Here is a 12,044-nt window from a genome sequence, read left to right as displayed (position 1 = left end):
TAGAAACTGCAGAAGAGCTACAGATGTGGAGATCAGGACTTGTGCTGGCCTAGTTGTCTGGCTGGACCACTCATCCAGCCTTTACACAGTTTCCTCATAAAATTTCCTGGAATAAAATAGTTACAGGGTTTGGGTTTCCTTCCATTCCCCCCCCCTTTTTTTTTTGGGGTGGTGATGGTTTTCAGTTTCCAGAATACTGGAACAGTTCAACAGTCACAAGCTCTGCACTAACTGCACTCTGCCATAAATGTCAAATACTAATAGAGATGCTTTACAAATGTTATCGAACATCAAGTTAAAACTTGGCTTCAGCCCTGGCTGTAGTCCTTGCCCCTTTTGCTTCAAGCATTTGGACATATACAAACCGTCTATAAAAAAAATATGTGAAGGAGGCTGGAGAATTTCACATTAATGGTTTCATCCAGGATAACCCAAAAAGGTCCCTTGGGGTCACCCAAAAATTCAACAGTACCTGTCTGACTTCTGCCCCTGCACTGCAAGACTACCTTCACTACTCCTGTACTCTTAAACGGGTTGTTTATTTTCATCAAAAGATAAAAGAATAACTGGTTGGGAAAAAAGTTTTCTTAATGTCAGATTCCATCACGCAGGGAGAATTTCCACAGTCTCTTTTCTTCCCGCTTCCCTATGAAGAATCTGTACAGTGCAATGCCTGCTCTTTTGAAGGAAACACGGTCCTGAGGGAACTACTCCGTTTTACACAGGTAAATGTACAGGTTAGCTCTTTCTCCAAAACAGAACCAAGAGAATGGACTCACAGGGGGTGGGTCTCATAGGTGTCCGGGGAGAACAGGGTTGCCAGGTCTTATGTTTGGCCATGAGATTCAGATTTTGGAATCCATTATTTGGGTTTTAGCTTTTGTGTGTGAAATTGCAGGGAAAGAAAGGCAGCCGATTTGGGAATCCATTCTCATGGCTTCAGGACATGCCATACCTTTGCCTTTTTCATTACTTTGCATGAGCAAAAGCCGCTGCTGCTCTTGCAATTCACACACCGGCTTTTACATTCATCACTTAGTTGCTACACTGCTTGCCTGCCTTCCTGCCTGTCACACAGCACATCATTTTGCAATTGTTGCTGAGAGGTTCACCCCATCTGACATTATATGTTCTGATATTATAAGCCCCTGCATCTGTGAGGCTGGCTACACAGGAGTTTATCCCATTTTGTAACCCCCTGCTGAAATGGTTGCGGTCACTCTAAAAATGTTGACTACACAATGTTCTTGTTAAAGATTCCAACGCATCCCAGCTTGGTTCAGGATTGGTGGCAATTGTTTATTTGGAACAATTAGGATTGGTCTAAATACACTGTTTTCTTGCTGTGTGATTGCCTAGATTGCTCCAAAGTGAAGGTGTATGTTGTTCCTACACATCAGTTGTGATGTGTAGAGGTGGGTGCGGCCTGGCAGTGACTGTGGATGTCACCCTCTGCCCTATTTTGAAGTGAAAGAAGACAGTTGTAACTCACTGCATTAAACCACAGGATTCAGCCACAGTAACCTTAATATGGCTTTCAACGTGTGTGAAATATTTAAGAAGAGGTTCAACTGTTGCTCCTCGCCACTGAGTTTTCATGGTCAAGGAGGGATTTGAAGCCAGGTCTCCTGGACTGTATGTAGTCCATCACTCTGTCGTCTACAGCACACTAGATCTCACATAGCACATATGAGGTTACATTTTAATTTTCTGATGCCATATTTGCTCTGGGGCATTGTGGAAAGTTGAAATGGGGATATCCAGCCGATGGCTCTGACTCAGAGCCCTGATAGCTATCCTGCTGCTGTTGACCTCAGTTCCCCCATCACTGCTACTACCTGCCCTTCTCTCTCTTTCTCTCTCTCGCAGAACAAGCTAGAAGACAAATAGGCTGCTACCACTTCTTTTGGAGGCATCTAAGTCCAAATGTCTGGCTCTTAGTGGTCCTTCCACATGCCCGTTGCTGTGACCCGCAATGCTCTAAAAAGAGGCCTGTGCTTTCGGCACCTGACTTTGCCTGATGAGAGGTCTGATCTTGATTCAGAGTGCTGTAATATTGATAACTTGGAAAAGTTCCTTTTTCCCCCCGACTATAATTTCCTGCATTCCTTGCTGGGAGAGCCTGGAGAGTTGTGACCTAAACAAGTAACTTTATAAGCTCTGAATTTAGAAGGGAAACCTAGGACTCTGGAACTCCGGCAATTGCCCAAGACTGCAGGGTGTGAGGCCTGGGCTTAGGGAAGCCCTTCGCTCTTCCTGCCCAATGGGATGAAATCAACGAGAAATGAATCTCTTATCAACCTAGTTTCTCTGCAATTGCTATGGTCACTTGACATAGTAGAAAGTGAGCACTTCAGCTGAGGTTGAACATGAAATCTCAAACCAATGCTTTCTAGATGCAGAGAAAGAGAAGACATTGCAGAAATCCTGTGATATTTATTTTCCAGTTTCTAAGGTAGGAGGTCCAACAGGTATATAACAAAAGCACCACCCCTCCTTTATTATTTCTCACTGCAGCCATGTAGCTATAAAAGCAATTCTATGCCTGAGTCATGGTGGGTGGTCAAGCCAGATCTTGCCCTGCTATTTCAGTCTCTGTGGAAGGATGGAGGTGTTCTTTCCCAGAGACTGAAACCTTGCAGTGAGATCTGACAGAGTACCAGCTGTTGCCTAGGAACACCTCCACTGTCGCTCTGCCCCAGCAGGTTTTTCCTGCCTTGACAAAGCACTAAAGTTGTCACTCTAAGGCAGCAGGGAAATGATGCTCTTCAGATGGTGCTGTTATTGGGTAGTGTTGGAGGGGGAAAAAAGGAATTGGCAGGAATTGGGTTATTTGAGAGTAAAGGAAGGCAACAGGCTGCTACTCACTTTGAACTGCCACCTGAGGCCAATCCACACCCTGCTTCATGAGAGAAACACACACCCCCTTGCAATGGTGTGCCAAATGCCCAACACCCGACTGCACGGTCAATGATTTCAAAAGCCATTGAGCTCCAGGAAAACCAACCGTTTTCCTTCTTTGTACAAAAAAGTTTTCACATGTCAAGCAAGCATGGGATTCATACTGGCTTACTAATGAATCCAGACTAGAAGGCCATACTTGAATCTGGGTAGCTTAAACCTTAAAAGCCAAGTAGTAAACACAATTCAATTAGCATAGGGTAAGTGGAGATTACACATGAGAAAGGCCACTGCTGCTGTCATCTTTAGAAAAATGCATTTAATAAAGATGAGCTGTCAGTTCAGCTTAAAAAACAAGCCTTCAAAACCCTGCAGATATCCAACTTATCTTTGAATTTACACCTATGAGACAGTGCATGGAAATCCTCTGTAGTGCTAATGACTGCCTTGCATGAAAAGAAAGGCTCTTAAAAGAGGACAACAGCTTTCTCAAAGTTCAGAACGAGGCCTCCAGTGGGGCTGAGCAGGATGGAGGGGATACCTCAAGATGAGCACATTTTGAAAGAAACTATACAGTGGCATCTGCTGTACTTCAAGCAAAGTCAGACAAAACCGAAACAGCCAAAACAAAAAACAAAAAAGCCAAAACAAAGAACAGCACAACCCAACATACACACAAAAATAGCATCACCTTAAAGACTAACATATTTCAACGTGAGGTTTTTGTGGATACATCCACTTCTTCAGATCATGAGTAGACTGGGGTGGGGGGAAGCAGAGGGCCAGGCTAACAATGACAGGGCCAAGGAACATCTGTACAGCAAGATTTTGAGACAGCACAGGTCCAGTGCCTCTGTGGGACACTTTGGTACCTAACAATTCCAGTCCCCTCCAGCCAGAAATTATGGGTTGGTGGCAGTTGAGTTTCTGTCCAAGGGCCAAATTATGCAAATGATTCACGACTGGAGGGCAAGCACAGGTTTTATTTCCAAGTTCAGCACTAGATCGCCTTATCACTCACATTGATATATTAGTTTGGTACTACATCACCTCTGCACAGACAAAGAAAGGAATAAAAACAGCAACAACTCTGATGAACCGTAGGAGATTAGTATGTTTTTGCAGGATGTGTGTGTTTGTACATGAAGGAAAGCTTTGGAAAGCTGTCCCTTTCCCTTTGTGCTGTGCAACAGCCCACCAGCTTTGCAATGAACCCTAAAGTGAGCGCTGAGGATCGGCAGAGGATGGGATCAAAAAGGGAGGGAGGCTGTGGGTTTGTGGTGCAGATCACACTGCCTCAGAATGAGGAACCAGTGTAGGCACTGGCCCCCAAACAATCCACCGTCTCTGTGTGATCACCTAGTCCAAATAAAAGTATACAGTAGGCTGAGAATGAAGCCACAGCAAAGACAAATCGATTTGACTTGCCAGCCTAGTCACAGCTTGACTCATGCATCCAGAACACTAACAGAGCTCAGCTTCTAATGGTGGGATATCTGGAACGGAGAGTTTGGCCTTGAGTCATGGAACAGAGGAAATAAATGCATCTGGATTGGGAATGTAGTCAGAAACGTGAAGGGCATCCATATACTGAATTAAAAAAAACATAGTACTGTTGCTGTTGTTGTTGTTTCTTCCACCAATTTTCACTCCTCCTTAATTTGATACTATTCCGGCTTTCTGTATGATAAATTCTGCATACAGATTGTGGAACCCGAGACCCGGGTCATGAAGCTATGGTGGGAGGGCCATCTCTCCCCAAAACATCTAAGGAGCCACAGACGACTCCACCCCCCACTCCACCTAGAGTGACACACCGAGGAGTCGACACCCAGGACTTAGTGAGGGGAATGAGAGGGTTAACTGTGGCCAGCCAGACCTACCCTGAAATGGCAGGAAAGGAGGAGCATGGGCGGTCTGTGGTGGAGGTGGGAGCGGGGGATATAAAAGTAGAGCGGGATACTATCCCGGGTGGCTGTGAAATGCTTTGAATGCAAGATCCATGGACTGGACGTTGGGAACAAGTCCATGTTCCCAAGCAAGAAGCCAAGAATTGGAGAAAGAAGGGACTTCCTAAGCACCCATCTTATTGGGGTGAGTCCGAAACCCGGGAGTGGAGATGTAAGCTGAGGGAAGAGAAAGAGGCCGCAGAAAGAGAAAAGGAAGCCAAAAGAGCATGGCATTTGGAGGAGCTGAAGAGACTGGGATGTTTCCTGGACTTTGGGATGCAAACCCAGGGGAGGGATCGCCGCTTTGGGGATGGTCAGGGGATGAGGAAACCCTCCCTCTTCTAATACCTGAGATGGGAGAAGATGTGCCCCAAGAATCCGAAAGGGTTCTGGCAGGTCCCTGAGAGTACAAGTCTACGAACCCCTTCGAAACGGACATGTGGTTGCCCCTGCCTGAGCTGTTGCTCCTGCAGGAGAAGTTCATCCCAAGCTTTCATGATGTTACTGTTCAGTTGCCAGAGTTAATAAACAGAGAAGAATATTCTGATTGAAAGACATCTCCTGGTTTATTGGGGGAAAGGCAGGTCCCGCACGCCGAACCCTCACACAGATTAAACAGATAAGGGGATAAAATGTGCCAGTTTCTCACGTCTCACCATATTCTATCCTAACAGTAGCTTCTTGTCCACAATACAGGTTATGCATCAGGACAATCAAGTGCTCAGGCACACCCATTTGTTTCAGAAGAACTCATAGTTTCTCATGATCCACACAGTCAAAGGCTTTGCTGTAGTCTATAAAGCATAGGCTGATCTTCTAAGATGTGTACATTTCTTCATGGTACTGTAACATTTTTTTAAATAATCTTTTCTTGCTTTGTTTTATTTTGATCTTGCGAGCTGGTTTGCATAGAACCCAGTATTTAGATGGTTGCTTAGGTGATTTACAGAAATTGTGGCTCTATCCAATTTTGCTGCTGGGTGCAATTGCTTAAGCTTATCCCCCACGACATGCATGCATCCATCTGATTTGGGCACAGGTTAGCTCCCATTGTATCCTTTGATTTGCTTTGATAATGGCAATATACAATGCCCAGCAGTACTTGATAGAATTAAGGCTTTATCATATTGCAGAACGCAGTGAATTTCTTCTTTACTGACAGCCTTCTTTTCTTACCTCAATAGGCAGACGTAGGCGTCCACTTGAAAGACATCTGAATTCAGAAAACTCAGTTCCTTCCACTCCCTGATGGAATTCACTGTGTGATCAAATTAAATAAATAAATGAAAAGGAACACTGGAGGTGTAGAGGAGGTGATTGCTAAATATCAGGTATTTACATACCACTTTTTTCTTCTTCCACAGCAGTTTATTGCAATTTTATACTGTTTAAACCCACAACTGGCACAAGAAGTCTTTCAGGCAGACTAACTGACTCTTTAAGTTCTTGCTTTGTCTCAAGACTTAAATTGGCCCCAGGGAAGGTGGGGCAGGGATTTCCCAACCAGTTGACTGATATAAACTGAAATACAAATACAAGAGTAAGTGGTGCCTTTAGCCAGGTAGGTGGGGCTCGTCAGCCTTGGATTTCAAACCTCCACTGCCTTGTGGTTATATCCACTGATGGAAAAGGCTTCAGGAGTGAACCTCGAGGCAAAATCCGAGGTCGGAGTCCCGGAGGCAGTTCGTGTCATTCTGTCAACTACTGGGACTTCGCTGGAACCAGTTGTATTGGATCTTGCCTTTCCATTGGACTATTTCAGTGACATGGAGAGAGAGGATTTGCTGCTTGGGTAACAGCCTATCCTCCATATTATTTTACTCAGGCTTCGTGCTCTGGAGAGGACACTCCAGCTTCGCATACAGCATTGAAACAACACGGGAAGTAGCAGTTACCAGATAGAAGTCTTTGCTTGACTGGCGTAGAGCATGACACTAGGGGCTACTTCTGATGGTGGGAGAAGTCATTGCACCTCACTAGGTAGCTACCGCCCACAAGCTGGGCAGTCCCCAGCCAGTAAGGTGCTACCTCGCCACGGTCTGTTAACCTCACAGGGTGCATGGGGTTTACGCTGAAAGCGACAAGCAAATCGATAACCCTGCCCCATGCAACAATCATAAGAAAACTTCTGCCCTAAAGCTGGCCACCTGGAATGTAAGGACTATGACCCCTGGCTTTTATGACTATGGCTTTTCTGATGACCTGTAGGAAATAGATGACGTGCGCAAGACAGCTGTCATCGACATGGAACTGAGTAGACTGCAGATAGACATTGTTGCCCTGCAAGAGACAAGATTGCTAGACATGGGATCTGTCAAAGAAAAAAACAACTTCTCATTCTTCTGGCAGGGAAAACCATTGAAGGAGACCAGGGAATATGGTGTTGGCTTTGCGGTCAGAAATACTCTGCTGAGATCCATTGTTCCACCTACTATGGGGAGTGAAAAAATCCTGTCTCTGCAGCTCCACTCATCAGTGGGACCGGTCACCCTCATTAGTACCTATGCACCAGCACTCCAAAACAGAAGTGAAAGACAAATTCTACGACGATTCTGCTTTTTTGGCAGCTACTATCAAAAAAGTCCCCGAGAGAGCCACTGTTCATTCTCGGAGACTTTAACACTAGAATTGGTGCCGATCACAGTTCTTGGCCCACTTATCTAAGCCATTTTGGCATTGGAAAGATGAATGAAAACGGCCAACACTTGCTGGAGTTTTGCTGTTATTATCGTCTTTGTGTCAGCAACACGTTCTTCAATACAAAGCTTTAACACAGAGTTTCTTGGAGACATCCAAGATCCAAGCATTGGCATCAGCTCGATTTGATCCTCACTAGACATTCTAGCCTTCCTAGTATTACAATCACACACATTTACCAGAGTGCTGATTGTGATACTGATCACTCCCTGGTGTGTAGTAGAGTAAAATTGCGAACAAAGAGATTGTATCACACGAAAAAGGAAGGAAGACCATGCATTTACATCAGCAAGACTTGAGATCAAAGAAAAGTGGAGGAATTTGCTCAAGCGCTTGAGGAAACCCTTCCAGGCCCGGCTGATGCAAATGCACCTGAACGATGGGAACATTTCAAAAATGCTGTTTATAACAGCGCCTTGTCCACATTTGGCAAGAAGACCAAAAAGATGGCAGACTGGTTCGAAGCCCATTCAGAGGAGTTGATGCCAGCCATCGAGGAAAAGAGGAGACCTCTAGCAGCATACAAAGCCTGTCCTAGTGAGTACAACTTGCAAGCTTTTCAAGCTGCTCATAGCCAAGTCCAACAGGCTGCCAGGAGATGTTCCAACGATTAGTGGCCTCAGCTCTGCTCTCAGAAACAGATAGCAGTGGACACAGGTAACATCAAGGGAATGTATGATGGTATCAAGCAGGTTTTACATCCAATACAGAAGAAATCTGCTCCTTTGAAGTCTGCTACAGGCCTGATCATCCAGGACTGAGCACAGCAGATGGAATGTTGGGTGCAGCACTACTCTGAGCTATATCCCAGAGAGAATGTAGTAACCGAAGAAGCATTAAATAACATTTGAGTGCCTGCCAGTCTTGAAAGAGTTGGACAGCGAACCAAACTTAGCAGAAATAAAAGCGGCCTTGGATTCCCTCACCTCCGGCAAGGCACCTAGAAAGGATAACATTCCTGTTGAAGTGTTGAAATGCTGTAAAGAGACCATCACCACCGAACTGTATGAAGTATTTTGTCTTTGCTGGAGCGAAGGTGGAGTACCACAGGACATGAAGGATGCAAACATCTTCACATTGTACAACAACAAAGGAGACAGAGGTGACTGCAAAAACTACCGTGGCATCTCTCTTCTCAATGTTGTAGGGAAGCTGCTTGCCCGTGTTGTGCTGAAGAGGCTCCAGGTGCTTGCAGACAGAGTCTATCCAGAATCATATTGTGGATTTCAAGCTAATAGATCCACCACTTACATGGCATTTTCCCTCAGACAGTTGCAGGAGAAATGTAGGGAACAATGAGAGCCACTCTTTGTGGCCTTCATATGTCTCACAAAGGCCTTTGATTTGGTTAGCCGGGATAGCTTTTTAAAAATACTTCCCAAGATTGGATGTCCACCTCAACTCCTTAGCATCATCAGGTCCTTTCATGAGGGGATGAAGGGCACTGTAGTTTTTGATGGCTAAACATCAGATCCCTTTGACAACCGAAGCGGAGTGAAACAGGGCTGTATCCTTGCACTGACCCTGTCTGGGATCTTTTTTGCTGTCATGCTGAAGCATACCTTTGGAATTGTGACAAAAGGTGTCTATCTCTGGGCTAGATCAGATGGAAAGCTCTTTTATCTCCTAGATTGAGAGCAAAGACCATCTGAAATGCATGCAGGACTTCCTCTTTGCCGATGATGCAGCCAATGTTGCCCACTCTGCTGAAGACCTCCAACAACTCATGAATTGTTTTAGCAAGGCCTGCCAAGACTTTGGACTAACAATCAGCCTGAAGAAAACACAAGTCATGGGCCAGGGTGCGGACTCACTTCCCTCTATTACCATCTCCACAGAAGAATTGGAGGTTGTTCATAACTTTGTGTACTTTGGCTCAACAATCTCTGACACTCTCTCCCTAGATGTCAAGCTGGATAAACACATTGGGAAAGCAGCTACCATGTTCTCTAGACTCAGAAAGAGAGGATGGCTCAATAAGAAGCTGATGGCCTACACCTGCATCCAGGTCTATAAAGCCTGTGTCCTGAGCACACTCCTATACTGCAGTGAATCCTGGACCCTTTGTGCACAGCGGGAGAGGAAGCCAAACACATTCCATATGCGTTGCTTCCAACGCATTTTTGGTATCACCTGGCAGGACAAAGTTCCAAATAGAGTAGTCCTAAATCAAGCTGGAATTTTTAGCATGTATACATTACTGAAACAGTAATATCTACGTTGGCTTGGGCATGTTGTAAGAATGGCTTGTTCGATTCCAAAAGATCTCCTGTATGGAGAATTAGTGCAGGGAAATTGCACCAGAGGGAGACCACAGCTGCGATACAAGGATATCTGCAAGCGGGATCTGAAGGCCTTGGAAATGGATCTCAACAGATGGGAAACCCTGACATCAGAGTGTTCAGCCTGGAGGCAAGCGGTGCATCATGGCCTCTCCCAATTTGAAGAGACCCTTGTCCAGCAGGCTGAGGCAAGGAGACAGTCACGAAAGCAGCAAAATCAGGGAGTGGGACATGGGACTGATTGTATTTGTCTTCAGTGTGGAAGGGATTGTCACTCTCGAATTGGCCTTCTCAGCCACACAAGACACTGTTCCAAGTCCTCCATACAGAGCACAATACCATAGTCTCTCGAGTCTGAAGGATGCCTAATCCCCCGGTACCTTTACACACCACAAAAGAAAAATCATACAGCCTGCTAGCTTTCATGGATCAGGGCCCTCTTCATCAGGCCTGTGCCAGTGCCTTGTCATTAATGCAGAGAATTTAGAGTCCCAAGGCTGGTCTTTCAAAGTCCTAGGAAATTATATAGGAAGTGATCTACTGAGTTAAGGCAGAATACTGCCCCATCTTGCTTAGTATAGTCAATTTCAGCTTTTCCCGCTAGGGGATTTACATATGCCATCATTCGTTGAGAAGCACTCAGCTCTGAATAAAGCACCCCCAAATCCCAAACACGTGTATTTGAGGAACTACCTCAGCATAACCTGATCTCCAGCAATTTTGGGACTCGGTGTGGTCCTTGTAGCATTCTTAGGAAAAGGGCAGGTTGGTGGAGCACTTTGCTTTGAAGTGTGTGTGTGTGTGTGTGTGTGTGTGTGTGTGTGTGTGTGTGTGTGTGCACTCCCTACTGTCTGGTAAGCTTGGGAGTGAGGAGTATGTGCCATTGTGGAGTGTGTACTATGATGATGGGGTTCTGAGAGAGGAATGGAAGTGTTAAGTGGCTGGGTGTGGTGGGCGTACATGCTCATGTATCTGTGAAGAGACGTGTGTGTTTGTGTGATCCTCATGCTTATGTATCTGTGATACAATCCAAGTGTACGGACTGTGTGTGTGTGTAAGTAAGAGAGAGAGAGAGATTTTATAGTGGGTAACCTTGAAAGAAAGGTTTGTGTGCTTGTGTTTTGTGCTTGGGTTGGTGAGCCACGCATCATTATGGGATGGATGTAGTATGAGAGAAGTGGGGGAAGCAAAATGGCATGAGTGAAGCCCAGCAGAACCCTGGATTAAAGATATGTCCTATGTGTATGTTTTTGAGGTGGAGGTTGAGTTTGCTGGCTAAGAAATGAATGTGGGAGTGGAGCAGAGAAATGTGGATAAAGGAATAAAATCCAATATAACATTCACTTGCTATCATGACAGAGCTCCCTGCCGCCGCCACCACTATAGTGCTCTGTGCCATCTAATTTTCCTGCAAATTTGGATGGCATGCATGCATGGAGATTCAGGAAGAAAGGGATCAGCCTCCTCCCAGTTCCAGTGATGGAAGCGATTCTACTGGATACTGACCAAATTCCTGGCAGCTAGGGACTATCATGGGTGAATGTAGGGATCCAGTGGGCTCACCTTCTGTTCTTGGGCACTGCCTAGTCTGCAGACCCCTCTTTCCTCCTACTTATGTACTCATGTTTGTAGGCCTGTGAAAAATAGCATGCGCATCTGCGAAAGGCATATGGTGGCTAGATGCTCATTTCTCCCTGCCTTTGTCCTCAGATAGTGTTTGAGAAAATCAATAATGGCAACTGGATTACATTTCTTCATTAACGTTTCATTTGTCCACAGCCTTGGACCAGGCATGCCTATTGTGACATTCTCTGCTTGCTGATCTTAAGGAGATTCAAAGCCCTTCAAGATCTAGGCATCAAAACGAGGCCTCCAGATAGCTGGATCCTAGGCCCATCACCAGTAGCCCTTGAAAATCCATTCTGTGGTGCTTCATAACTTAACTTCGTAGCTTCATAAGGCATGAAGTTTGTTGGCCTTGGGCCAAAAAGAGAGGATGGTGACTGCTCCTCACAAGTGTTATTCAAGAAGAACAATTTGAGTGAAACATTGCCTGAAGGTTAACTTCCTCTAGATTCCCCCCCCCCCCCGCATATCTTTCTCCTAGTTATGGAAAACCTGCCTACTTTAGAATTCTGAAGAGGCAGGAAATGCTTCTTCAGGCAACACAGACAGGCAGAGGTTCACAGGACAACTTAGCTGCAGCTTTCCCAGG

At 45.4% G+C, this 12,044-nt stretch overlaps 1 protein-coding gene across 3 annotated transcripts in view; it reads left to right on the top strand.

Annotated features, from left to right (window-relative positions):
- ALG10 (ALG10 alpha-1,2-glucosyltransferase) overlaps positions 1–12,044 on the top strand; it is a 79,824-nt gene that overhangs the window by 54,924 nt on the left and 12,856 nt on the right. For all 3 annotated transcript variants that reach the window (XM_078394386.1, XM_073000627.2, XM_078394385.1), the window contains exon 3: positions 6,035–6,181. In XM_078394386.1, the coding sequence (XP_078250512.1) occupies positions 6,035–6,067 (33 nt within the window). In that variant the 3' untranslated portion in view covers positions 6,068–6,181. The remainder of the gene's footprint in view (positions 1–6,034; positions 6,182–12,044) is intronic.

Source organism: Pogona vitticeps, chromosome 5, assembly GCF_051106095.1.
Source record: "Pogona vitticeps strain Pit_001003342236 chromosome 5, PviZW2.1, whole genome shotgun sequence".
NCBI classification, from domain to species: domain Eukaryota; kingdom Metazoa; phylum Chordata; class Lepidosauria; order Squamata; family Agamidae; genus Pogona; species Pogona vitticeps.
This window is presented reverse-complemented; position numbering and strand designations above follow the sequence as displayed.